Source organism: Gobius niger, assembly GCF_951799975.1.
Source record: "Gobius niger genome assembly, chromosome: 12".
Lineage (NCBI taxonomy): Eukaryota > Metazoa > Chordata > Actinopteri > Gobiiformes > Gobiidae > Gobius > Gobius niger.
The window spans coordinates 23,853,590-23,879,627 of NC_136863.1; the positions used below are offsets into that span (position 1 = coordinate 23,853,590).

The 26,038-nt window shown below is 42.3% G+C and overlaps 3 protein-coding genes across 7 annotated transcripts in view; 2 read left to right on the plus strand and 1 right to left on the minus strand.

Moving 5' to 3' along the window:
- Positions 1–4,192: 4,192 nt before the first annotated feature.
- Positions 4,193–13,306, plus strand: iqub (IQ motif and ubiquitin domain containing; the record flags this gene model as incomplete). Its single annotated transcript, XM_079568384.1, has 13 exons — positions 4,193–4,337; positions 4,622–4,723; positions 4,796–4,930; positions 5,076–5,270; positions 5,925–6,094; positions 8,065–8,211; positions 8,794–9,004; positions 9,588–9,763; positions 9,850–10,020; positions 10,264–10,437; positions 10,560–10,805; positions 10,883–11,068; positions 13,152–13,306. 13 exons carry the CDS (start codon positions 4,193–4,195, stop codon positions 13,275–13,277), a joined length of 2,184 nt encoding a protein of 727 aa, XP_079424510.1. The 3' UTR covers positions 13,278–13,306.
- Positions 13,307–14,470: 1,164 nt separating this feature from the next.
- LOC306971546 (zinc-binding protein A33-like) lies at positions 14,471–16,539 on the minus strand. Its single transcript, XM_079567862.1, has 2 exons — positions 16,338–16,539; positions 14,471–16,059 (listed from the first exon to the last, which is right to left on the minus strand). The coding sequence occupies exon 2, from the start codon at positions 16,044–16,046 to the stop codon at positions 14,490–14,492; it is 1,557 nt and encodes a 518-aa protein (XP_079423988.1). The 5' UTR covers positions 16,047–16,059; positions 16,338–16,539; the 3' UTR covers positions 14,471–14,489.
- A 1,949-nt stretch (positions 16,540–18,488) lies between these two features.
- The window catches only part of cadps2 (Ca++-dependent secretion activator 2), a 210,858-nt gene continuing 203,308 nt past the window's right edge, over positions 18,489–26,038 (plus strand). For 3 of the 5 annotated variants that reach the window (XM_079567670.1, XM_079567671.1, XM_079567673.1), the window contains exon 1: positions 18,490–19,222. In XM_079567670.1, the coding sequence (XP_079423796.1) occupies positions 18,848–19,222 (375 nt within the window). In that variant the 5' untranslated portion in view covers positions 18,490–18,847. Of the gene's footprint in view, positions 19,223–26,038 lie in introns of all 5 variants that reach the window. The other 2 variants (XM_079567674.1, XM_079567672.1) reach the window with 2 other exon arrangements.

Consider the following 26,038-nt stretch of genomic DNA (forward strand, 5'->3'; position numbering starts at 1 on the left):
TTTGTCTAAACACAAACCTCTGCCTGTGGTCTGTGGGTCAACTTCAAATACATCAGTTTATACTTCTGCTTCATTAAGAATTTAATTTGCATCAAATTTAGGTATCAGCAAATGTGTCAGTTAAACCTCGCCTGTACTTATAAGTCATTGGTGTTTTGGTGCAAAATAACTGAATGTGTCATGTGTCAGCCTGCTCCTGGGCAGCAGTAGTAACAGAAGTAGCTTATATACCCTTGGTGTAAGCCTGAAGAGTCAGTTCAGAACAAATCACATTGAAAATCACTTTTAGGTGCAATGTAATGCATGAAGTTACCGATGAGAGAGGCTGGAGATAGAATGCGTAGAAGCTTTGAGACAGTGATGTGTGTCATCTGGTTTCTCCCCAAGTTGTTTTGAAGAGAAGGAGTTTGGCTGCAGGGTACACTGGCATTTACCCTCATCTCCCACGCACCTTCCTGGGGTAATTAATGTGCGAAGTTTCTCTTCAAATATGTGGGAAGAGAAGGAGTTTGCCACATGTTGCTTCTAGAAACAAAATAGACATTAGAATAGTTACTACAGCAATCCCCAACCAGTAGCTCTCCATCACTTTCAGATCTAAAAAGGCAAGGCAAGTTTATTTGTAGAGCACAATTCATACACAAGGCAATTCAAAGTGCTTCACAGTTGCATAAATACAAGAAAACAAATAGAATCAATAAAAACATCAACATAAAATTAATCAATTACAGTAAAAAGCAAGAGCGCAGATAAAATACTTTCAGTCATATGCATCGGTAAAAAGAACTGTTTTCAGCCTGGATTTGAACATTGTCAGAGTTGAGGCCTGTCTCACATCCTCATGAAGACTGTTCCAGATTTTAGCTGCATGAAACTAAAACGCAGCCTCACCGTGTTTATTATTGACTCTGGGAACCACCAGGAGGCCCCTCCCTGAAGTTCTCAGGGCCCGAGATGGTTCATACGGCTGTAACATTTCAGAGATGTACTTCGGTGCTAAACCATGAAAAGACTTGTACACAAGCAGAGCTGTTTTAAATTCTATTCTCTGAGTGACAGGAAGCCAGTGCAGAGACCGGAGCACTGGACTAATATGCTCGTATTTCCTGGTTCTTGTCAGGACTCGAGCAGCAGCATTCTGGATGTACTGTAGCTGTCTGATAGCTTGTTTAGAGAGGCCAGTGAGCAGGCCGTTACAGTAGTCTAACCTGCTGGAGACAAATGCATGGATTAATCTCTCAGTGTCTGGTTTCAACATTTGCTTTCAATATTTCTACTTACACTTACTTACTGGATGCATTTTGTTTTGTTCTGAACATGTTGAACACAACCTACAATGTTCTAAAAAGCCTGTAGTTTAAAATTGAGGCGGAAGACAGCTCAAAATTTCATGGCTGTAACTATGGTACCGGTCAAAATGCATATTTCTATTTTTAGTTTATCGCAAATTTCTCTGTAATTCCTGGGCCAATTAACAAAAAACAAAAATTGTCAAAAAGTTCAAAGTCATCTCTTCCAGCACATATGAACTACAGTCGAATTATTTCCTCATAAAGGCGTCCAAAAGTGGTCAGTAGAAAGGACTTTCAGCCATAAGAACAATATGACAGGTTTGTGAATCCAATCACAATAAAAAAATAATGATCGGGGAATCATCTGGACATTTATTTTTGGAAATTTCTTTCAAAGACTGTTGAATGCAACCTATTGTGTTGAAATATCATCTGGGCAACTAACTCTTAAGTGTGAAGTCCATCTAAGTTGCATAGTTAGAGTGACAGTGTCTCCAAAGCACACGATTGTACACTCATTAATGAAATGCACATTCAATCAGCATGCAGCTTTGTCAGATGGTGAAATGAATTGAGGCCAACTAAGAAAGTGAATTGGTCGTCCCAGTTTGAAGCGGCATACTGTATGTCACTGTCATGTCCTCGCAAATCTGCAAGATAAAATTGCATATGATGAAAATGTAACAGTGTCACACTTCCAATACCTCACGGCTGCATTAATATTTCTGGACATTGTTCGGTGACTGCTTCAGCCTGTATATGTGTACGGTGTCATTGTTCCGTGTTAAAGAACATGATCCAAACATTCTTCAGAAACGCTCGAAGCACTGATCGACAGAGCCCTCCTGGACAGGACGAATACCTGTGTGGCAGGTTTACTCGGGGGCCCGGTCCTACTGTTGATCCGTGGGGAGCCAGCAGATGTCTAGTAGAAGATTAGTGGGGCTTTGGAGGGGCCATCGTGTCTCCTGCTCTGGGTCTCTCTGAAATAGCTGCGATGTAAAGCCCCTATATTGCCATTAGCGTAAACACAGGCAGGAAGTAAATAGGCTAAAAATACAACAAAGATTTTTATCCTCTCTTTAAAGTCGACATCTGTCTAAACTTCACTGAGGCACGCTGTATGTATGGCAGGGTACTGGGGTCAAGAAAAACTCACAGCGACCTTGAGATTTATGACCTGCATATAGCAAAATAATATCCCACTTCATAGGCCTATAGACATGCAATACTTAGAATATGCAATCCTTATACTGTAATGTGTAATAATACATGGCATTATAAGTCAAAGGCGAGATATAGGTATACAATACAAGTTGCCTATACAAATGCAATAAAGTATTGAACAAATGATAATACAAACTGCGGTCCCCCAAAGCTTAGTCAACAGATAAAAATCCTAAAGACTTCCAAACATCCTCCACATGCCAAGAGGAAAACCATGCAAAGACGTCATTTTAAATGCGGGTCTATGTGTATTGTTCTAAATGATTTGATTATTGGTTTACTTTATTACTGATTATGATTGTTTACGGATGTATAGGCCGAATTCAAAAATTTTAATTCCAAACATTTTTAAGCCCCCCCAATCAGTGGGACCCAAGGGGGCCCTCGACCCCAGTTTGAGAACCACAACCCTACCATGTAGAGCAGGCAACGTCAGGTCCAGGGGCCAAATTTAGCATAGAAGCTCTGGCCCTCAAGATGGTTTTGAGAAAAAACTTTACACAAATCAGATCAAAGGCCTGTTTATCTCTTAACCCCCCTGAGCCGAGCACATCTTCTTCAGTTTGGCTTATCCGCAATGTAAAAGCTTGAAAAAAGTGTCAACATAGAGACGGAAATTAGACGAAAACGCAACAAAAGAGAGACAAAAATGTGACAAATATGGCCAAAAAACCAAGACAAAAAAGCTACGAAAACATGACAAAAACACGAAGGAAAAACGCAACAAAAACGTTATGATCAGTTATGCAGGTCTTAGCTTTCAAATAAGGCGTTACACTTGCCTATAGGCTGTAAGCTCCAGAAGCTTTTAGATTTGGGTAAAGCCGAACTGGAGAAAAGGCGGTCGGTTAAGGTGGGGTAGTAAGAAATGTCAAAGAATACTGTCATCATATCAGGCTGTGTGACCAATTTGATCTACAGGTTGGCGGCCTACACTGTCCTGAACGGGCAGTTTATTCACAATCATATTTGAGAAAGCCATTAGTGCAGGGGTGTCCAAAGTGCGGCCCAGGGGCCAAATGTGGCCCTCAGACCAATTTTTTGTGGCCCTTGTGAATCGGCACACATCACCATTGTTGCCCCTTTTTATTTCAAGTTTAGTAATTCTACTCAATGTTAACCTAATAAGTAACATTTTATTGTGAGACAGAGCTGGCATTAAGGTTTTAAGCATGAATAATGGTGTGGGGCACAATTTAAACCTCTGCTAAATAAACCTAGTCAAAGGTTTTGCGGCACTGACCACCACCGATCTGTGGCCCTTCACCCTGTGCGTGTTTGAGTATGTGGCCCCCCATGGAAAAGGTTTGGACACCCCTGTATTAGTGCATTGTCCTAAAATGAATAGCGTGATTATTCCAACATTGGTTTTAAAGCGTGCTCTTCCTAGACAGTCAGGTGGTTCGGTTGCTATGGCAGCATGTAAACTATGTTACGCACAGACAGACGTGTAGGCAAAACGTACCCTGGCTAACGGTACGTAGGGGCTCAATAAAGAGCAACTCTACTTAAACTTTATGTTTAAAAGACAGTTTAGTCTTCTTTCTTTTTTACGATGATCTGCTAAAAATATTTGTTTGTTTTTTTTGTTTTCTTTTCAGTTCGCGTGGTTAGCCAAACAAAACAGCGTCAGCAAGCTAGCGTTACTAATGTCAGAAGAAAGAAGCCACAACATGGAGCAAGCAGACAGCCAAGAATTGGAGATAAAAGAAGGGGACGAAAGCGTGAAGGAACAGAAACAGCACACAGAAGACACTCATTCAAATGAGCCACCAGAGGACGAGAGACCGCCGCGACAGGAGCTTAGCCTGACCACAGGCGAGTCACATCCCGGAGGCTCCAGGGAGAGCAGCTCCCTCTAACTTCATAGTGATGAAAATACCAGTGTCCTATAATGGAGTATGCTGTTGTGTTTAGTTTAGTTACGCTGCAGTCTGTGTCACGTTGTACAGAACATTCATTTATTTAAAGGCAAAGTTATAAATGTATTTAAAGTTATTAAAACAAGTAAAATGGGAACTGAGCATGCAAATTGATCAGTTGACTTTCCACTTTTTTCCATTTTTATCCATTCTATTCTATTCTTTTTTTTTTTTTTTCAGAAGTGGCAGAAGTTGCAGAAACTCAAGCAAATCTACCTGAAACAACAGAGCAACCTGCGGCGTTACAGTCCTGTAGTGATATTGGTAATTCCACTGCAACAGGTGAGCTGTGGGCTTTTGGTAATTGTTTTGTTTTGTTTTGAAACACCATGTGAGAAATATGTTCGTCTGCAGTGAAGGTAGTGCTGGTGCCAGAGGGCCATGTGATGACTGTAGCCTTTGCCATTGGACTCAGCATTCAAGAGCTAAAGCTACATCTGGCCTCGGAGCTGAGAGTCCCCCCAGAGGTGCTGCGTATTGCTATCGACGGTAAGTGGAGGTTAAAATGTATTTGCTTAGTAGTTAAAAAAAAAAAAATCCCATAAGTGAACACAGTGAGTCAAAACCCCGGCAAAGCCACTGCAAAAAGATGTTGGATTGTATGTTGTATGTTTTTGTATTATTATTTTTTTAGGCCAGGTAGTGGAAGACCAGCAGAGTCTCATGGACCTTGGTGTTCTGCCTCATGGGTCCACCCGAATGGAGATGAGCTCAGTTGATCCAAACACACACCCGCTACGTCCCGTTCGCCCCCCGGAGCACGACAACATGCCAGACGTCATCACTGTGAGGGTCCACAGGGGAGAGGAGAGCCCGACATCCTCTTCAGGTAAGAAGAAATAAACCAAGCTCAGTGAGCTGAAGGAGAAATGTCCTAAAAACAAATAAGTAGTAGTTGTTTGTTACTGTGAGAATGTCAAGATGTTGTTGTTGTTTTTTCCCTCCTTATGTTATAGTGTATTCATAGTGGATAATTAAACCTTCACAGATGTATGACTTTTAGAGTTCCTGTAACAGCATCTTTATACACCACCAGTTCACAACATCTGATTTACAGTAGAAAGTTTAGGAGAACATTTTGCCTCTGGCGTTGTGAGTCACTGATCACAATAATGTAAAAGTGCTTTAAAAAGCTGTGATTCTGATTCGAAATTTGGAGCTGGAGCTTCACTCAGCAAGTGCTCCTGACAGTTTACCCAGAGGCAGTGGTTAAAAAATAGGCAGAGGCACAATTTTTCTTAAGGGGACAATGAAGTTTGAAAATAAACCAAAAAAGAATTCCTGTTTGCCCTCTTGAATGATTCATTTCCAAATCTATTTTTTTTGTTTCAGGTTATGCCTGTGAAATCAAAATTGTGTTGATGAAAAGGGAATGATTGTTGTCTTTGTGGCACTAAAAAAAATTCTGCGTTCATAGAGAAAATGAAAAGCATATTCATATTTATAATACCTGATTTATTGCTCATGAGCTCTTGACTTATAGATGATTTCTGGGAGGTGGTGGTGGAGATCCAGCGCCCTCCGCAGAGGAAACCCTTCTTGGGCGGATACAAGCACCGTTTGACAGGAGCTGTGTACCACCACGCCAGCACACAGACTCTGCACCGGAGGCGGCCAGACCGAGAGGTGGAAGTCTTCAGTCGAGGCGCGCAGGTGGATAACAACGCAAGCGTATTACTTTCATTTAACATGAACAAAAGGTCAATGATGTTCCTTCAAACAAGACTGAGAACACCGCAGAGGTCTGAAGTCAGAAATACATGGTAGATTTAAAGGTCAGCATTTCGTCTTCAGAGAGAAGGGAATGGTATGTGTTAGAGGCCATCTCATACATTTATTTTCCGAACTGAAATGCTTGAAATAGTACTTTTTCTTTTAGCATCTTGTTGTAATGTCCTCTAGTTTTCATATCTTAAGTTATCTTTACAAAAGAAAATGGCAATTTATTTGTCCCACGATTGTGAAATGTTTTTGTTGCTAGGTCAAGGTCGAGGTTATTTATAAAGCACATTTAATCAACCATCACTGCCCAAAGTGCTGTACACGAAGGCAATACAAAGTTCAACAAATTGCTACAGAAACTTGCCTCGCCAGCAATCTGAATTCTCGCGGTATTTATGAGTTTACAAACACACGAGAATCCGTATTGAACTGCTCTGGCCTTCAGCGTTCAGACAGAACCAAAATTGGTTCTGGAAAAAAAGACAGTATTTAACAACGTGGCGATCACAAAACAACACGGGCTGCAACACATAACACAAACACACATAACTTTTTCAAAATAAACATTGAACGGATTTGTGGTGTTCTTGATCCAATCAGCAGCAAAAGCTGCTCCAAACGTGCGACCTCTACCCGAACGATTCAAGCCGGTGCGGTCTCAGATTGATGTCAGTGCAAATGTTATTGGCACTGTAATATCAGTCTGGCTCTTGCCAGGTTATGCAGAAACAGCAGTAATATTGAAAATAGTAATGTAGCAATATTAACACATGTTAATATATAGTCTGTAATTTAAAACTTTTCCAGGACATGTACCATTGACATAATGTTTCTCATTGGCTGTCTATCAGTAATTTGTTATGTGCCATGTACTCTTGAAATACTTTTTTTTGTGTGAGACATTGCTAATCTTTTATAGAAAAATATTAAGAGTGGAAGACAATAAGAGTTGAAGTTATTATTGATTTTCCTGCTTTAGCCCTTATATTAGTGTAAACACATGTAAAGGTTTATATCTTTTGCTAACCTTTCTGCCCACCATTATTCATCAACAGAACTTAACTCTCTATCTTTTCTGCTTCTCCTTTTCGCAGTGGCTAACCCTTTGCGTTGGAAGGGAAATATGCACCAATATCTGCATAACATCAATTGCAATAAAAAACAGTCCCAGTCAACACAACCCAACGCTTTTTCTGTCCCTGTTTTCAAATAATATTGCACAAACTATCCACCAGGGGATGCTGCAGCGCCTTTAGCACCCTGGGTTCCCCCTGCCTTGGGATTGGCCTTAATCACTGACGTGGGCTGCACACCTCGGTTATGACGACAGTGCGGCTGCAACACTGCCCACAGTTCAGGCACACACGGCTCCTTAATGAGCTGTCTCTACTGTACACCACTGACCAGTCACCCACAACACGTGGCATTTATGGCCTCATTACAATGAAAGCGCTGCAGGGGGCAGGTACCCCAGGCGACACAAATTACATGCATGAGTGACCACTTTGGCTTTTACGTTGTTGTGAATAAATCGCTTCCTGTGTATTCAAGTAATTTGCTGATGGATTGCAATGGAATCTATTTCTGTGTTGTGCGTAACTGTGTACGTGAAAGGCCAGCCCTAACGCGTTCACTGTGACTGCTGCTACCACCACATTTCAATGACAACTCACATCAAGTGTTATTAAGCTAACTTTGGCTAACCTTCCATTAGGGGTTCTGCTTGCAATAAAAATGGTGTAACTGCTTCATACCCTTTATGTTAAGAGGTATGCAAAAAGTAAGTTGTTAGTGTATTGCTTTTAAATGGATGTAAATTGCAATAAATATGAAGTATAAAGAAACCCCTGATGGGCAACAGTGGAGCCGCTGTGTATAAAGCCAGTCCTCCTGTGTTGCAGACAGTGAAGCAGGCTCAGCCGTGTGGTTCAGATGTGAGGACACAGATGACTGGAATGGGCTCTTATGTCTCCTGTGCAAACGACAAAGTGCTGATCCCCGGCAAATACACCACAGCGGCGGAGTACTTCGACCGCCGGCTGAACGCTGTAAGTCATAGAAAGATCCCAAAATGACATAGTAAAGCTACACTAAAGCTACTTGAGCTATTGTACGTTTTCTTGTGCTTTTTTTTTTCATTTGCACAACTGTCTACAATTGACTTTGTGCATAACTTCAAATCATAACAACGCCGCCCAAGAAGTGACTTCCTGTTTCGATCCAGCACACCAAAAAAATAATTTATTCATTAGTTCAGCAGTTCATTAGTTCAAGTTTCTTTCTGCCTAGCTATTAACAGACAAAACACTTAAAATGTGTGTATTTAATTATTTTCTTGTAATGTCGCAAGTACCTGCTGAACTAATCAATGAGACGAGCTGTGTGCTTTTATTTTGGCGTGCTGGATCGAAACAGGAAGTCACTTCTTCAGCGGCATTTGAAGTTATGCACAGAGTCAGTCTATGCTCATTTTCATACAATCTGTTCCATTTCGCTCTATGGTAACCACAAATATACAAAGGTGCACCTAGACATTTCGGCTTTCGATATCTACCTGAAAGCGTTAAAAGTTAGGGCTTTTCTTAAGCTACCCTTCTAATCACTTTATATGACGCCGTTGTCCAACACAGGTGATCCGTCTGCAGGCAGTTGTCCGCGGCTGGTTAGCCAAAGAGGCCGTGGGGCTTCTGCGGCAGGACAGGGACCGGCGACTGGCCTGGCTGGATCTGCAGGAGCGTCGCAGGAAACAAGAGAAAGAGGAGCAGCTCGAAGACAATAGGAGGCGCTGGCTCAACCCCCAGAGGAGGGAGGACTTCAGCCTGCACTACAATGCTCTCAAGAGTAAGACCAGGGGGGCTTTGTGTGTGAGGTCCTGTCCACTTCAAAACCAACATCAGATGTAAAATGTCGATTCATTTTACTAGATTATCAATTGTTTAAAGGTCCAACAGTGGCAAATCAGCTGTGTGGTATCTACTGTACTGATTATGATGCTAATCTATCAAAGGAAAATAAATACCACATACTTTCACATTTTCTCTCCTCGTTTTAAACAGTTAGCATAGCATAATTTCTTTCTTCTTCTTTTTTTTTTATGGGAAAACTAAAGGAAATTACTTCCAGAACGCAGAGCGGAAATGCTCCATCACTAACCAGCAGAAACATTGAGGGTTATTAAAAAACAAATTAACATATGACTCACTGCCATTTTGCTTAATGAAGACGGAAATGTGTCCTTTTCAAATTTAACCTACTAGAAACTGATGACGCATCTTTGCTAAAACCTCTCTAAAACTATTAAGTTGTATTAAGTTGGAAGTTTGGATTGACTAGCCGTGTTTTTCCAATCAAGACTAAAACTAAATAGAAATTAGAAGTCAACAGTAACACAAGTGGTATTGTTTTTTTTAACTTTATTTTTCAGAGTGGCAAAAGGATGAGGAGATGAGGATTAATGCCGATCTGAAAGGAGCGGAGAGGAAGGCGGCGCTCTGCGCACTCTTCGACCAAGAGCTGGAGTATATCAAAAAGCTCGGATACTGGCAAATCCTCTTTGAGGAAACCAATGAAGACAGATGCATGAGGAACTTGCTGGAGAAGGTCTCTCGTCATGAAATCATTTTTTTTAACGTTTGCATTTTGTTAAGAATGCCTTTAACATAATTGGTGTGTTGTTGTTGTTGTAGTCTGCAGCCCCTCATCACTGGACGTCAGCTAAAGGAGAGCGGATCGAGATGGATACGGCGAACACCATCCGAGCCAGAGAGTTGAGAGATCTGTACGACGACGTCAGCAAGACAACGGCCAATCAAAACGAACGCCTGCAGATTCTCATGACGCTGAAACACACTGTCAATGTTAGAACTTACCTCCCCTCTGCTGTTGCATGCGGAATGACTTTTGTTTACTATGTTCGTTATTAAAGGAAGGGTGTGTTCTGTGTGTGTGTGTGTGCCCTTCCTGTCTGCTCCATTTGCGTATATTTGACCTTGGGACAGGCTCAAAGAGTGCACTGGCTCGGATTGATGATTATTTGAAGTTTGGCGAAAGAAGAAGACAATTACTGATTGCGTGTTGAATATGTTTTTGTGACTGAGCAGGAGCAGGACTGTCCGTTGACGCGTGATATCGTAGACTTGGTGGACAGAGAGGTGGACCTGATGCCCCGTTTAAAAGCCTCGAGCCTTTCGGGACTGAGGGAGAGGATCGCCATGCTGTTCCTCCAATACATCAAAACGCCTGCCTTTAACCCCGCTGTGGCCAAGCTGCTCAAGGTAAAACTCTGTCTACAATACCATAAGCACTCTTCCAAGTACCATGCTGTTTTCTTTCTATCACTGTGCTGTAGTATAAGGTGCCCGCTAAAGTCCTACCTCTATATTACATCTCCCTGCAGGTGCCCCCAGATGTGAGCCAGCTGAAGAACCACCAGCGGTGCAACAGCTGCCATCGCCTCCTGCCCACGACCAGCTTTCAGACCACAGCCGGATCCCCAAACAGCCACCGCTGTAAGGACTGCGACCGGCTCACCAACATCGCCATAGAACGCAACGACCTGTCCTGCTACAAAAACATCCTGAAGAGGCTGAGAGCCAGCGAACAGCAGCTCGATAAAAACGCACTCATTCCTTTCATAATGCAGGTGCTACAATACTCAAAACTCACCTTTATGCTTTTGCTGTGGTGTTTGCTCACTCACTGTGGCATTTCTTCCGCGAGGTGGAGGACGTTCGATATCTGGTCGACGTGATTTGGTCCAAATGCTCGGCCCTGATGACGTGCAGCGACATCTACAACCTGGTGTTGGTTCGCTGGGATCATCTGAAGGACTGGAGCCCCTGGAACTGCCTCCTGCTGGCTAAGGAAGAGGTTTCAACCCATTTACAGATAAAAGACGTTGAGCAGGTCAGTGTAGACTTAACACTTTTGAATTTGAGTCGTATACCGGCTGCGATTAAAAACAACAGCCAAGACTCTTAAGCCGAAAAGCACAGGGCTGTTTGTGCATGTTGAACTTGCACAGTAAACTACTGTATGATGAACTTTGGCAGAATTGAACAGCTGTCAGTCAAGCTGTTCAATACTGCCAACGTTGCTCTTTCACTCTAATCATCAAAGGCATCAACGAGATAACACCATCACTTTCTCTGTGATTATTAGGGGATTTTTTTAGTGCCTGCACAGCCTCCATTGCTCTGACTAAATGTGTAAAGCCATGATGCAGTAAACAGCCTTATAGCTACTGGGTCAGGTTAAGCTTTGTGATTAATTATATTTGAATTAAATGTATTATTTATATGTTTCCATATATAATCACAACTTTTTTATTGCACTTTTACAGGGTTTCCATGGGGCATTAAAAAGCATGAACCTCTTAACCTGCACCTGAACCGGGCACGTTTTCTCCAGTTTGGCTTTACCAAAATCTAAAAGCACCTTGAGAAAAGCGTTAAAATAGCAACGAAAACGAGGACGAAAACATAACAAAAATGTGAGACAAAAGTGACTAAAGAGCTACAAAAACGTGACAAAAATGTGACGAAAAAGCAATGAAAAAAAGTTACAAGGAATCCACAAAGTAGCAACAAAAGAGCGACAAAAATGTGGTGAAACCAAGAGAGAAAAGTAATGAGGAAAAAAAACAATGAAAAGGCAACAAAATCACAACAACAAAAATCATCAAAAATGCAGCCTTAAAGGGACAACACAGAGTTTAAAAATGTCAAAATTATGTATTTTCCACCCCCTACATGGTCCAACAATGTCCTAAGGTGTAGAATGAGCCCAGACTTATTCACCACAACTGCCTCTAAAATCCTGCACTGTCACTCAAAATGGTGTTAATTCGGGTCTGAATTGCCGTCATGCATGAGCTTAATATAGAAATTGCAGTTACGCCTAAGACCTGAGGTGGCAGTAGTGAGTACAAAATAGCGAACTTGCATCTAAAAAAAAAAAAGATTTCAAATGAGGTATGACACTCTTTAGATTTAGATTCAACTATATTGTTCACCTCAGTGGAAATTTGTCTTCGGTTCACCATCACAGTCACAAAAACACAAAGTCACAACAGACAGCATACAAATATAGCATTTAGGGATTAAAAAGCATTACATTTGACTTCCTTTTCCCTGTTTTAGGCCCAGTACCATAAAGTAAAGCCAAATGCTGCCAAAAGGAGCTAGAACAAAGTTTTTAAAAAGTGATCTTGCTCGAGTGCAATGAATGAAGTGAAAAGGAGGGCCACTGGGAGCGAAACTGGCCCCGGTACTGAATAACAGTGGGATCTGGCAGGTGTGAAGCAGAGGACTACGAGCTCTGGACGCGGACGGTGTTTTAGGAGACTGAGAAGAAGCCAAGCAGGAAGCACTGTGTGTGTGCTGCACGGCTGGTTAGAGATAGTGGGAAGCGACCGCGTAGGAGGTTTAGTCAGTGGAGAAGTGGGTAAAATATGAATATGACTGAACAATGGGGAGAAAGACTCACATATTCCCTGCTGTGTTTTTCTGATCTGTCTGTTGGTGCTGCACAAACGCCATAATATTCCACGTCTTCTCTTTTCTTCAGAATGCTAGTTTTTCAGGCGGCATCCTGTGACATTCTTGTGACATACAAATGCTGTGGACAATCAATTGTCCATCACAGCCTGAGTTGTGATATTATTGAATGTTGCAGCGCAGCATAATTCCACCTCCACCTTTAAAATGGCAGCATTGACTATGTGTGACCACGGGGAGGATCAGATTTCCGGATTGCATGTAAACGCCTCTGGTGATTTGATGACATTATTGATCCAGTTACATGCTTTCTGCCATTTGGTCACACCTATTGTGTCGAAAAATCGAAGAAAAGAATGGGACACAGAGTCTTGTATATGTCAGAGTTCTGTTATATGCTGTTTTATTGCTTCCTCACTATGTCCGTGTTTTGGAATATGATCTGGACTAAACGGTTTCTCTTCAAACTCCCTGTTCCCTCTTTGGCGCAGGCATACGCGCCGGAGTTTGTTCGTCGGATCAAGCTGAGACACCTGACGGCCAGACAGCACTTCAGTCAGATGCCGGCCCTCGTCGAGCTCATGGACCAGGAGCAAACGACCGCCCTCGACAACTAGCTCGTATCCAAGCCCGCATCGCCACAGCAACAGGCCAACGCGCCACACACGGCGTAGCCACATCTTCTCATTAGGAAATATCCCGTGGTTCCACCTGCTCACTCCTTATGTGTGTATGGATGAAATATAAAGCAATGGAATTTTTATGCAGCAATTAGATATCCTTTTTTTTTTCACTTCATGTTATAAGCATGTGTTTAATCCCCCCCCCCCCCCCCCCCACAATCTATGTTTTTTGATCATCCTATTGGACATAGTCTGATGTCATTTTGCAAACAAGTGTAAAATAGAACAAAACTGAATTGAAAGTGCAGTTTTGTAGGTCCAACTCAGTCCCCGATCTCTTCCTTTGTCATGCAAAACTCTTTTGAGTATTTATCTGAGTGTTATTGAGTTTTTGGTGTGACACCTTTCTGCCTCATTTACAAATCAGCAAAACTGAATGTGCGCTAAAGCTTGCCAAAAAACATGAACAAAACAAAATAAACTCTTTGAAATAAAGAAAGGGGCACATTTGGCACTGACACATTTGCAAAGTTGCCGTGGCTTTTTTTTTACTTGCTAACTTCGCAGCTTGCTTTATTCAGTGTTTATAAATTACATGGGACAAATGTCAAAACAATAATCACTCATAATCTCACCTTTTGTAAGCCCTGCTCTTTCCAACTGATGTGTTTTTTTTTGTTTTGTTTTTTTGATTCATGAGAGCTATGCTAATGTTAGCATTTGCAGCTTGGTGGGGTCAGGCAGGTTAATAAGCTGAACTAATGCCCTGCTTGTACACGCTGTTAGCAAGTTAGTGTCATTTTAACCAGTTTCACTCAATTATAAAAGGTTTCCATTCCAACAAAGTCTTTCTATTTCTATTTCTTCAACAGATGTCATATAACACTTAAAATGATGCTTATAAATGATGAGGCTATGTCAATGTTTTGTTCATGAATTAGTTTATTGGTGCTTTACAAATACTTAATAGTTATTATACTGTCAGCAATATCCCCCCAACCCCCCACCCACAAAGCATATAGTGGTACATTCATAGGAACAGATGAGTTTATAAATTACAATGTCAGAACAAATTGGAGGATCAAAAGGTTCCTCTCTCTTATTATGCTTATAAAGGTGTGCAAGGCCAAACAAAACACTGAATTGTATATGGATTGTAATGAGAACTTACAACAATACATACATTGACAAGTTTATTTCCTTATTTTATTTACTCGTGCCACCGATCAATGGAGCAGAATTCCCATTCCGCACATGACCGTATCTGCAGAAAGGGGACAGTTTAACAATGGCGGGGAAATCAGTGAAGGAGTAGATCAAAACTTGAGATTCTACGTCATAGAAAGATACGACCCCCTCTTTATAATCAACAAACACACCAACTCGCTCCGGCCTGAACTTTGTGAAGACAGTCATTTCAGGATTGTCAGAAATATACATGTCTTTATTCTTGACGCCTATTGTCCAGAATCCATTCTGCGGATTCAGTGCCAGAGGCCCTTTCTTTTTGCTGGGCTCTTGCTCTTGGGCCTGGGCCACTCCTAAAGTCCACTCAGCCTTCCCTCTGACCTCGGCCTCAAAGTAAAAAGACTCAGAGAAAGTTTCTTTTGCGAAAACCAACAGACCATCGCTCTTGTTTGCGTTGTCTGGGGCTTTGCTCTGTTCATCCGTCTGGTCGACCCTGAGGTGAGATGTGCCTGTATCTAAAGTGACATCAACCTCCCTTGTTTTGACTCTCTTCAGCTCTGCCTCAAACAGACTCCTGGTCTCCTTATTGAAATCCTGCTGCAGCTCAGACAGAGCTCTCACCACAACGCCCTCGTGTGTCTGTGGACAGATGTTGATGTCTGTCCAGTCTTTGGTGGGTGGCTCGGGGCTCAGCTTTGAGGCGTTTCGGAGCAGCTGGAGGGGGTCGTCTGTCTCGGACATCAGCTTCACCTCAGCTCCTCTCTTCTCCAGCTCACTGAGCTCCTGCTCCAACTCCCGAATGAAGCCCTGTACCTGCTGCTCTTTGTCTGTTTTCTTCCTGGTTATGTCTGAGACGAGGAGGTCTAGTTTTCTCTCCATAGACTCCTTCAGAGCCGTGAAGACTGTGACCCCATCAGAAATCTCTCTGTCCGCAGCATCATTACTGATTTTTACAGAGCTGCGTAGCTCATCAATCTTTTTCTTTCTCTTGCTGACCTTGTCCTCGATATCAGCCTCAGTTTTCTGCAGCAGCAGCCTCTGCTGTTTAGATGCCTCCGTCAGAGGGACTATCTCATGGCCCACATAGACACACAGTTGTTTACTGCGACAGAACAGTTGTACAGAATTATCATGTGCCATGTCTCTCTTCAGCTCCATAAGCTGGTGTTTCTTCAGCCCGCACATGTTCAGGTGGGGCTTTAGGTGAGACTCGCAGTACGAGGACAAACAGAGCAGGCAGGAATTGCGGGCCCGCTGTTTGGGGTCAGGGCACACACCACACAGGAGCTCCTCAGCTTTTTCAGCTTGTGGTTTTAAGCTCTTTGTGGAGCGGTAGTGCGACTGTATGAACTGAGCGGTCAGCTTAGCTATGAAAGTGTTGACTTTCAGCTCTGGTCTGTAAAAGAACGTTTTCTTACAGTAAGGGCACATGCACCTGGCATCTCCACTCCAGTGCTGTTCTAAGCATTTCTTGCAGAAGTTGTGTCCGCACGGTAAAGTGACCGGCTCGGTGAACACATCATGGCAGAAGGAGCAGTGGAACTGGTCTTCAGACAGCTGACAGGCAGTAGTCATGGTGCACTGCACACTAAAACACAAACAGAACAATGTGACTCATCAGCATGTTTCACACCCAAAACATGTCCATGATGGATCATTTTGAAAAATTAATTCAAAACTGAGGCGAGATCAGTACGGTTGATTAAATGGCTCATGTCGACATCATTTTTATGGATTTGTCCATTTTATTTTTATTACTAAAAACCCATAGAATAGGCTCTGCCTTTCATCTGAACTTTACTAATGTACAAACACAAGACAAAGCATTGTTCATTGTTCATATGATAGTATTAAACTTGTACTTACGATGTTAAAGCAGAGTTGTCAGAAACGTTTTTTCAGTTTATACCAATCCTCAAGCCCCTCAATGCAACGGTTTGGATGCACCCGAATCTTTCCAGCTATTTCCAGCAAGTTCTTCGCATTCTTCACCAGTGCAAAAATAAAGCTATGCGGAAATCTCAAATGCTTTATATGCCAAGATGCTGCAAAACCTGTTTCACCAACTTGCGATGCCACTCTTTCCGGTACTATGGCATCTTCACAATGTTTTTATACTGCATTATTGTGAGATGGCATGCTTGAGTAATGACAGTAGGGCGGGGATAATTAACCTAAAATAAAGACAGGAGAGGCACAGGTGTTGTGCCATTTAGTCAGCAGAGCACACTTTGTCTTTGCAGTACAATTGTCACTGCCCTGTGGAAAGGGCGTTGTGGTTGGTCTGCCCCATAATGTTGTAAGCATGTGAGGTATGGGGTTTGGAAAAATAGGTTTCTAAAATACATCTTAAAAGTAAAAGTGAGCACTTGCAGTAACATGGTGTTATGGTGGGAGCTGGGCCGATACCTTTTGTCAATAATGATTACAAAGATTGATCAGATTCTGTGAAAGCTGATGGACTGTAGGGAAACCAAGCACAGCTGCAAAATGTACAACCTGTTGTTTGACTTGTTTAGAAAGGGTGGATATAACGTCGCCATGGATACTGCAAGTGAAACAGATCTGAGACGACTGCGCTCTCTCCTATTTGGAGCTCTCAGGAAGTCACCAATGTAAACAGGCTGAAACTCACAGTGGAACCAACCCTAAGAGAGAAATGGAGAGGGGAATGTGGAAGTATGTCAACCTGTGATGTTTGTGTGGAATTTAAGCTAGAAAAGTATCTTTTGTGTGAGGCATGCCATTTGTAATTTAAGAACTGTCAATAATCAACTTGCAAAAATAGTGTGTCGATATAAACATGCTGACAGAAAATGTCACTATTGTAATCTCTGCAATGACAATGTTGTTGGTGGTGAACGCTCAAATTGTAATTTTGGAGAAAAATATTTACATACATTTTATGCAAGACACCCGTCTATGTTCAAACTTATTTTACTGATGCAAAATGAAAGTCACAAAGTAATTTGTAAACTTGGTGCCTTTTTTTTTTTTTACTTCGGCTCAAGGTTCTTCTTTTGTTGAAATATTTGTTAGCTTTGTTCTGTTTTGTGAAAGAAAGAAAGAAAGAAAGAAAGAAAGAAAGAAAGAAAGAAAGAAAGAAAGAAAGAAAATGAAACACTGACCTCTTGTGGGAGTCTTTGAAACAGCTTTGTATAGGCCTAGATCAAAACATTTGCATTGTTTGCATGTTTCAATTTGCTTGTCCACAGATTTGTGGTTTGATTCTCATTGTAGGCCTTTTTGAATGGGCAGCACATTAAAACATGAATAGAAGAAAACATCCCATTCTCGAGCCTAATAACCAGATGTTCTGCATAATGCCACAGCACAACAACAGCATGGAGTCAGAGGACTAATGTCTATTCTGCATTGTTATTGTTTATCGGCTCCAATGCTGGGACAACACTCACATGTTCTTTCAGGCTGTTTATCGACTCAATCCACATGGGTCATTGAGGCTGTGCACATACAAGACAGGCGGTTAAATTGTACTCGGAAAGGTTTTATCAAAGTACTTTTCTGCTTCAGTGGAGCGACACGTGGCTCGATCGGGTGTCAAATATTCATGAGGTTGATGGTTGGATTCCCGCCTCCCGCAGGTGCTGACTGTTGTGCTACAGAAACCATGGTCTGAATGAATTATACACAATATGAATTTTACAGTCCCCACCGGGAAAACGGTCAACATATACTATACATGTTTCTCTTACCACTGGGAGCAATTATAAGATAATGCTTTGTGTTATGGGGAAAGAAAAAAAAAAAGTTGAAATAATAAAATGTCTTCTTATTATCTCAACGTTATTTTATGTTTTCTTGTTGAATTACATCACCACTAAGTAAGTAAAAAAAACACAATATTTAAGTAATCTAAATAAGTAAAATATTTTTTTGTAAATAACGTTACTTTTATTACTTGAGTAGGCCTACATGTTCTGGCTACTCTACCACCTCTGGAAATCTCTGTATAATCTCCAGCCTTTGTCACACTGGCGGAGTGGGACCTCCCTCTTCCTCTTCCTATCCGCGTGAGCCACAGGTTGCTCACCTGTGCGCTGGAGCGCGGGCACGCGGCTCTGTGCAACAGCGTGCTGCGCCGGGAGCGCGCAGCCATTCCTCCACACTCCCCTTTCACTCACTGCGCGACGGATCACAGCGCACACCGCCAACATATTAACCAAAAAACTCCTCCCACCGCATCGCACCTTCAGAAAACTGGACTTACTTCGGCTCCAGACTTCAAACAGGCGGATCACCTGTGGAGGAAACGGACTTGGCTGCGAAAAGTACAGCATTTATCGCCACGTCGCCTAAAACAAACAAAGTCACAACTGTTTCCCACTTTCCCTCTGAGCGCACTTTAGGAGACGATGCTTGACCCTTCCTCCAGCGAGGACACGGGCGGAGAGTCTGACCCTGAAGTGGTCCAGGAGCCCCCGAGGAAAGGCTCCGCTTCTGTGGCGGTGAAGCGCGGCAACAGCAGCGGCAGCAGCAGCGGTGGAAGTAGCCGGGCTGGAGGACACAAGAGACCGCCCGCTGCACCTGCTGGAGCCGCGGGGAAGAAGGGGGCGAAGGACAGCGACGCGTCGACAGCGGAGGACGAGGAGAAGAAGGAGCGAGAGAGGCTGCAGAAGGAGGAAGAGGAGAGGAAGGTTAAACTACAGATTTACGTGTTCGTGCTGAGGTGCATAGCGTACCCTTTCAACGCCAAGCAGCCCACAGACATGGCCAGGAGGCAGCAGAAGGTGAGCAGGCTGGTCAGCGCGCACACCTGTTACACGAGCGGGCTTTGCATTCAAATGAGGATTGCTTTGGTGGAAAAGTTTGCACAGGGAATAGCTGTGAAAGTAGTTACCTGACAATTGTAAAATGCTTGATGTTGATGTAGAGCCAGACATGCACAACCAATATTGCCCTCAGGAACATTTCTTTTTCACCATAAAACTAATAGCCTGCATTAGGTGTCATAAGTCTTAGACCGGGCAAATGACAGATGGATTTTCTTTTAGACTAACTGAGACATGTTGATTGAAGGACTTGAGATTGCCCTGTGATTCTCAGGCTCTCCACACCATGTCACCTCAGAAATGTTTGACCTTCCAAGTACCACCATGGCCTTGCTCTACGCAAGGCCATCTGAGTCAATTAAATAAATCCATTAACCAGTGGTTATGTAGAGCACAACAGGAGGAGCCTCACAGGGCTGCACCACACATTAAGACAATGAAACTAACATCATGTCTAACAGAGGTCATGTCCAAATAGGCATCAGCAGCAAATGGAAACGTGCCCAGGTGTCCCCCATCCTCACGATTTTTTAGGTCATAGTTGATGAGATTATTTTGTCAATGTACGTGGTGTTCCGGTGCGTAACTTTGGTAGGACCAGGTCGTGGTTTTGCCATGCCGTCTCATTTTGAAGAAACAAACTCTGCAATATGTTTGAGCAGAATGCCAGATTGTTTGCATCCATCACCATCTGCCTCGTGCAACGGTTTATTTCCTTAGGTGCCACCGTTTTTGTAAACTGGTAAATTGTTATTTATTACACTTCTCCCACCGTCAGTCTTGAGATAACGGTGGCCGATGGCAGTAATCATGTCATCATAAAGTTGACATTAGTCTTGAAGCTTAGATGGAGACATAATGGCACGGTCGGGTGTTTTTGCTGCTGTTTTTGTTTCCCATGTTTGTGTGAGAGCAGCCCGTGTAGCCTTGTGCTGTGTCTCCACGTTGCTGTAGGTTACCATTTTAGTCACTGATGATCACGCTAAGTATAAAGGCTTGTATTTTATGGTTCACTCTCAATATCTAGCGTTCAACGGGTGTGAAATGTACAACAACCAACCTACTCCAAGTCCCAAAAGCAAATTAACTTAACCCAACTGCCTTGAACCTCGGCACAGCACTGTAAACTAAAGATTAGATTTTCTGTTCAGTCTTCCCTGTGAGGACATTTTATAAACACACTGTGAATTCATTTGAAACTGCGGAATTGATTTATTGTTTCTCGGTGGATGTGGAGTTGGTTCGCCGGAGATCGCCGCGGAAGGGTTTGGACGCTGGTTTGAATTCCTCGATCAGAGCTAGACTTCAGACCGGAAGAATCTGTTGGCTCCTGAGTAACGGAAGTCAAGGAGATGCAGCATTTCCATATATGAAAAAAGACATAACCCATTTATTGGAATGGGCAATGGGGCTTGTTTGAAAGTAAGATGGTAAAGAAAGTGTGACTCTGCAGCTGAGACTTCTACGTCTCTTTTCTCTCCTTTTTTTTTGATACCATTTTTGGATGATGTGACTCAATTGACAATGTTTGCTGGTTCCTCACAAAGTGGTAGATTTCTATGATAACGTTCAATCCCCAAATCGAAAACATAACCAAGTGCTCTATGCAAAAATCCCTCCCATTTCTCTTCATTCCTAGCAGCTAAGCAACGATCCGCATCTTCAGTTTTTATTGAAGTTTTGATCTTGCACCAGTTCTGGGATATATTTTTTTTCTACTCAATTCTAGGAATGTGACATTTTGAACTTAATAGCCCTGGGGGCGGAGCTAATGATGCAAAAGGCTGCTCAGTGCGAGCTTCTGAAAACAGACCTCCGGGTTCACCTCAAGAAAAGCTCAAGATGAAACGCTTTCCAAAATTTGTGCAGCGGCTTTGGTTTTCTGCATATAATTTGACATTGATTGTCTCTCTTTTCAGCATTTTGGTTGGCTTCTTGAAAACATTCTCCATAATTAGGAATGGTTATTCACTTAATAGGGCAGCATGCCTCACAAGGTAATGGGTTCAATCTTCTTCAAAGAGGGCCTTTCTGTGTGGAGTTTAAACATTGCATCAGTGTAACTTATGGTTTTAATACAATGTCGCTAAGCCATGTGTGCTGCTCGTCTGAATCTCTGTTCGCCCCGTCCCATTGGAGTAATCTCTCTTCTCTTCCTTTCACAGCAGAAGCCCCTATCTGATATAGAAAACATAAAGCCAACCAGGCCTGATAACATTTTAACAAGGCTCGTCAATGTCAAGTCTTTGCACAGCATGTTGAATCCAGTGGGTATTGGTGGCTGTTTTGTGCATGTGTTAAAGCGATGATTGGAATACTTCTGTCCTCTCTTGAGAGCTGTTGTTGCCTGCTATCTTTTCCTCGTATCCAACATTCATTTTCCTCTTGGCTAAGTCTTGGCCCACATTTATCTGTGGTCACGGCGTTGTGGCTCAGACTGTACGACGCTTGACTAAAGTTAGAAAAATCAATGTGGAGAATCCAAATCTTCCTCTTGTGTCTTGAATTGTCAATTTTGTCACAGTGCTGCGGTAAAACACAAAGGGCTGTGCGTTTAATAGAATTTTAACAGAATTACCAGCAAATTGACAAGTGATGCCACAATAATCACCGTTTCAATCGCCAAGACTGCAACCAATCCAGATTGGCTGCCATGTTTCCATCAGCCAGCTCCAGGGCAGCGGTGGCAAAAAACTGATTCATCTCTTAAATGTGAGTTCTGTCATTTACCAAACTTCTGCACGTCAGTCGTGTCCGTCAAGTCATCTTTTTTTTTTGGCGTATTAAGGATTGCAGATGGCTGGAGCATAGCCCAGCTTTTTAAGCCACAATGTGTCACCATATAGCTGAAATAGTGCACACTAATCAAACTGAAACAGGGAGCATTCGAAAGTAAGTCTTATATATTCAATTTGACAAATAAATCCTGAAACATCGTTCATTGTGAAAAAGGCCAGGCAAAGTTAGAATGGGCATCTGGTTTAAAACATCAGATCATACACACATCAGCTATGCCCTGGTGACCTCAGAGGGAGAGAAAAGGATCTGTGTTGTTGCAGTGGTGAATAGCTCTAAAAGTAATCGTCTGTAGTCGATGTGAATAAAATGTAATGAAAAGTCTTCATTAAGCTGTGTTTTGTCTCCTGAAGGGTTTTTCGGATTTAGTGAAACAAAAGTTTATGTCAAAATAGTAAATCAGAGGAAGGAAAGGCTCAGGTCCTAAAGGCGTCTGGAAAAAATAAAGGATGTTTATTTCCCAATGAGCCCTGCCGCTTGTATAAATAATTTAGATTTTCTGTTTAAGCATTGGACTGACTTTTTCTGCAAATCACCTCTTATTGACTGGCTGACATGTTCACAAGTGGCATTATTCTGTCCCTCGATAAACTGAGTAAAAGATTTATGTTATTATAACACATTGAAAAAGTTAGTAAAAAAGCGAGGACTGAAACTTGCGATTGTTTTGCTCATCGATTAACTGCAATGTTTTTGTTTGTGTTGGGAACATGAATTTTGGAGTTTAGCGAAGCACTTTAGAGCAAAGTGCTGTACTGTACTCCAAATGTACTCGTCATCTGTGTAACTGAGGAGCAGGAGCCTCTTGACAAACCACAGCCTTGAATTATCTCTGCGTTTCTTTAAGCCAAATCTCTGAAGCGTTGCACAGAAACAGCTCGACCTTGTGGCTCAGCAGTGGCTCTGACTGTTTTGCATTTTACACTCTGCCTGGGGCCATTTCTCATTTGAAATGCTAAAAATGTGGGGGAAATCAAAAGTCAGAATTTCAAAAAGAGAGGAATAGCAAAGTATTTAGCCGATGTGCCTGGATTAAACCGAGCAATTCAGACACAGCTTGGCGATGTAAGTGCATCCAAATCCAAAATAGATCATATCGTTACCAAATAATGAAACTGCAGAAACTCGTGTCTGAAACGGCAGAAAAATACAGCCTTATCTGCATTTCAATTTCATATTTGGGGCAGAAATTGACTCATGTTTTGCATCTGTTCTGTGCTCCAGGCAATTGTCAAGTAAATAGCATATAGAAGTCACAAAAACTGAAACTTTTCGTTTAAAAACTTTAATTATGAATGTGATGAATGAATGTGCCCTATGCCAGCACTGTTGTTTATCTAAGTTTTCAGACTTGGCTGTGATTGCCTAAAACAATGTGTGCACAGTCCGTCCTCTCCAACGCCTGTTACTCCAGATTGACTCTTTAGTCTGTTTAGTAACACCAGACATTGTCCATGTGCGTACGACCTGTGATACTTGTACCACAGTGTGAGAAACGTTCTATCGTGGCTCTTTAGAAAAGCCACTGCTCTGACTGGAATCCTCTGACTTGAGATTTCGGCCCCGGGGCCCTCGGAGCAGCCTCAGTGACTTCAGCCCTGTCTTCTCAATGGAGGAAGGAGAGCTTTATGTAACAGCGCGTCTCCTCTGCGCACTGACAGGAGGAAGCAGAGATGACTGAACAGGACTGAAGTCGCCTCTAGCAGAAGCGCAGCCAAAAATCCCACCCACCGCTCTTCAGAAATCAGAAGACGCACAGTCTTCTCCTGAGAGGCGGGCCAAGACGAGCCGCCCGTTTATCTTGCATTTGTGTATTAAACATCTGCCAGGGGATTAGCTGTGCACTGGGAGGGAGGATGCGTGGGAGTCATCAAGAGGGGGTTTCTCCATGAGCTTTGTAAAAAGAGCTGCTGGGAAAAGGAACAAAAGCAGGAGAGCCGGGGTAGGACGGAAATAGTGGGAGATGCTGTAATAATCATTGATTGGTTTGCTTCTAAAGGGCAGAGCGTTAACAACACTATGATAAAAATAAGCATGTGTGGAGAGCACGCCTCACTTGGTTGCATAGTTTACTCCCAAAGGCCTAATTAATTAAGGTTTTGCGTCCGGTGTTAAGTATATTTAGATATTTCTATAAAACTTTAAAGAAATTGTTGTCTGTAAAGATCAAAGTAGGCGTCAAAATTGGGAACAAAACAGGGGAACTACTAAACCAAGTCTAAACATGCTGCACGCAAACATACTGTGCTGTCCTGTTATTTACTATTGAATCTGAGTTGTCAATTTAGCTGTGCTGGATTTACGTTTTTTTTTATATTCTTGAACGATAACTTTATTCTGAAAGCATGATTCTCAGTGGGGAAAAAAAGGAGTGCTGGCGTTTGTAAAAGGTCACACAGGTGCAAACTGACATTACGCCCATGTTCATGTAATTTGAACACAGCTTTGCTCTTAGTCAGTTATTGGGGACTTGTGTGTAAGCAAACCCTGACATTTTAATTTGACCTTGTGTTTTCATATTTTTTTTTCTTTTTTTTTTTTTTTTTTAAGAATTTGTTGCTTTGCTACTCGAATTCAAGAACCAAAACATGCAGTGCTCCAGGGTGCAGACCAGCGCAACAAATGTCTGATTTCGAACTCGATGTTTTTCTAACTGAGTAAATTGCTACTTGGGTCACTGCTTGCCATGTCCATTCGGCAGGAGTGGTGAAATTGGGGACAGAATTCCTGACTGCTCTGACCCATCTGAAGAGGAGAAAATCCAGTGATACAGTGGGGAAAAAAGTATTTGGTCAGTTTCACATAGACATTCTATTGGATTTTGGCCAAATACTTTTTTTCCCCACTGTATGCTAACCCCAGAGCTAGGATAGGAAGATTGCTCGACAAACGTGTTCTGAAAAGCAAAGTCATAATTATTTAGCTATTCATATTTCTGTTCTCTCAATGTTATTGCCTCTGGACATGTTTAAAACGAGCGCTGTGTGAACTGAAAAGTTGCACATTTAATCCCAAAGCTTGTCAGAAAAATCGCACTGACATTTCTTTTTGTTTACCTGGATCACGTTGAACTAGACGTGACCCCTGGTTTGGCCGTTCCGAGTTGAGAATCCAAAGTTTTGCCGTACAGTGGAGGTGGGAGCTACAGGTGCAAGATGTACCGGAGCTACCGCAGGATTTCATAGTTGTGTTGGAGTCCTCCTGAAATAGATGTAGCATAAAGAAAGGTGCTGCATATTTAATGACTTCCGCAGCAAAATCACTCAGACCGTTTCTCCCTCTAGACATTTTTAGACATCTTACTCGAGTCTGCCGGAAGATGTTCTTCTACTTAATGTTGCTCTCATTAAACCGTACACATTTCATTTCAGTTGCAATTTGTAATCTTTTCTTTGTTTTTGGCCATTTCCTTGAACAAAACCTTTACCTGAGTCAATCAATAAACGACAAACTACTTCCTAGATGTTGAAATTGTCACATTTATGTAGCGCTTTTCAGCCTCCACTGCGGACTTTACACACAGGCATTCATCGTTGTACACTGGACACTGGGGGACGGGGTTGGGAAGTGTTCATTAACATGACCACAAGAGCTGGTGGGATTCTGGACTCAACAACCAGCCTTTAGTTTAGTGGGCGAACAACCAACACTCTGTTCCTCTGCCTAAACAAGTGCCATAATAACATTTACTATAGCTTATAGTACTACTACTTTATACACCACTACTATACCATACTCATAGCCTACTACCATAGAAATAAAACATTTGATCCTAACGTATACGGACAGTTGGCCTAATCCGGGAGACTTTCAGAGTTCGTTAGCCTGCTCAATGTATTTTTCCCATAGCCGTTAGCATTAGCCACCAAACATTGCAAATTATGAACGATCCAGATGTTTTCAGCGTTTGTCAACCCATCAAACAACATCAAAGTCTGTTAGAAATCATTAATGAATGTACAAAACTTCTGAGATTTT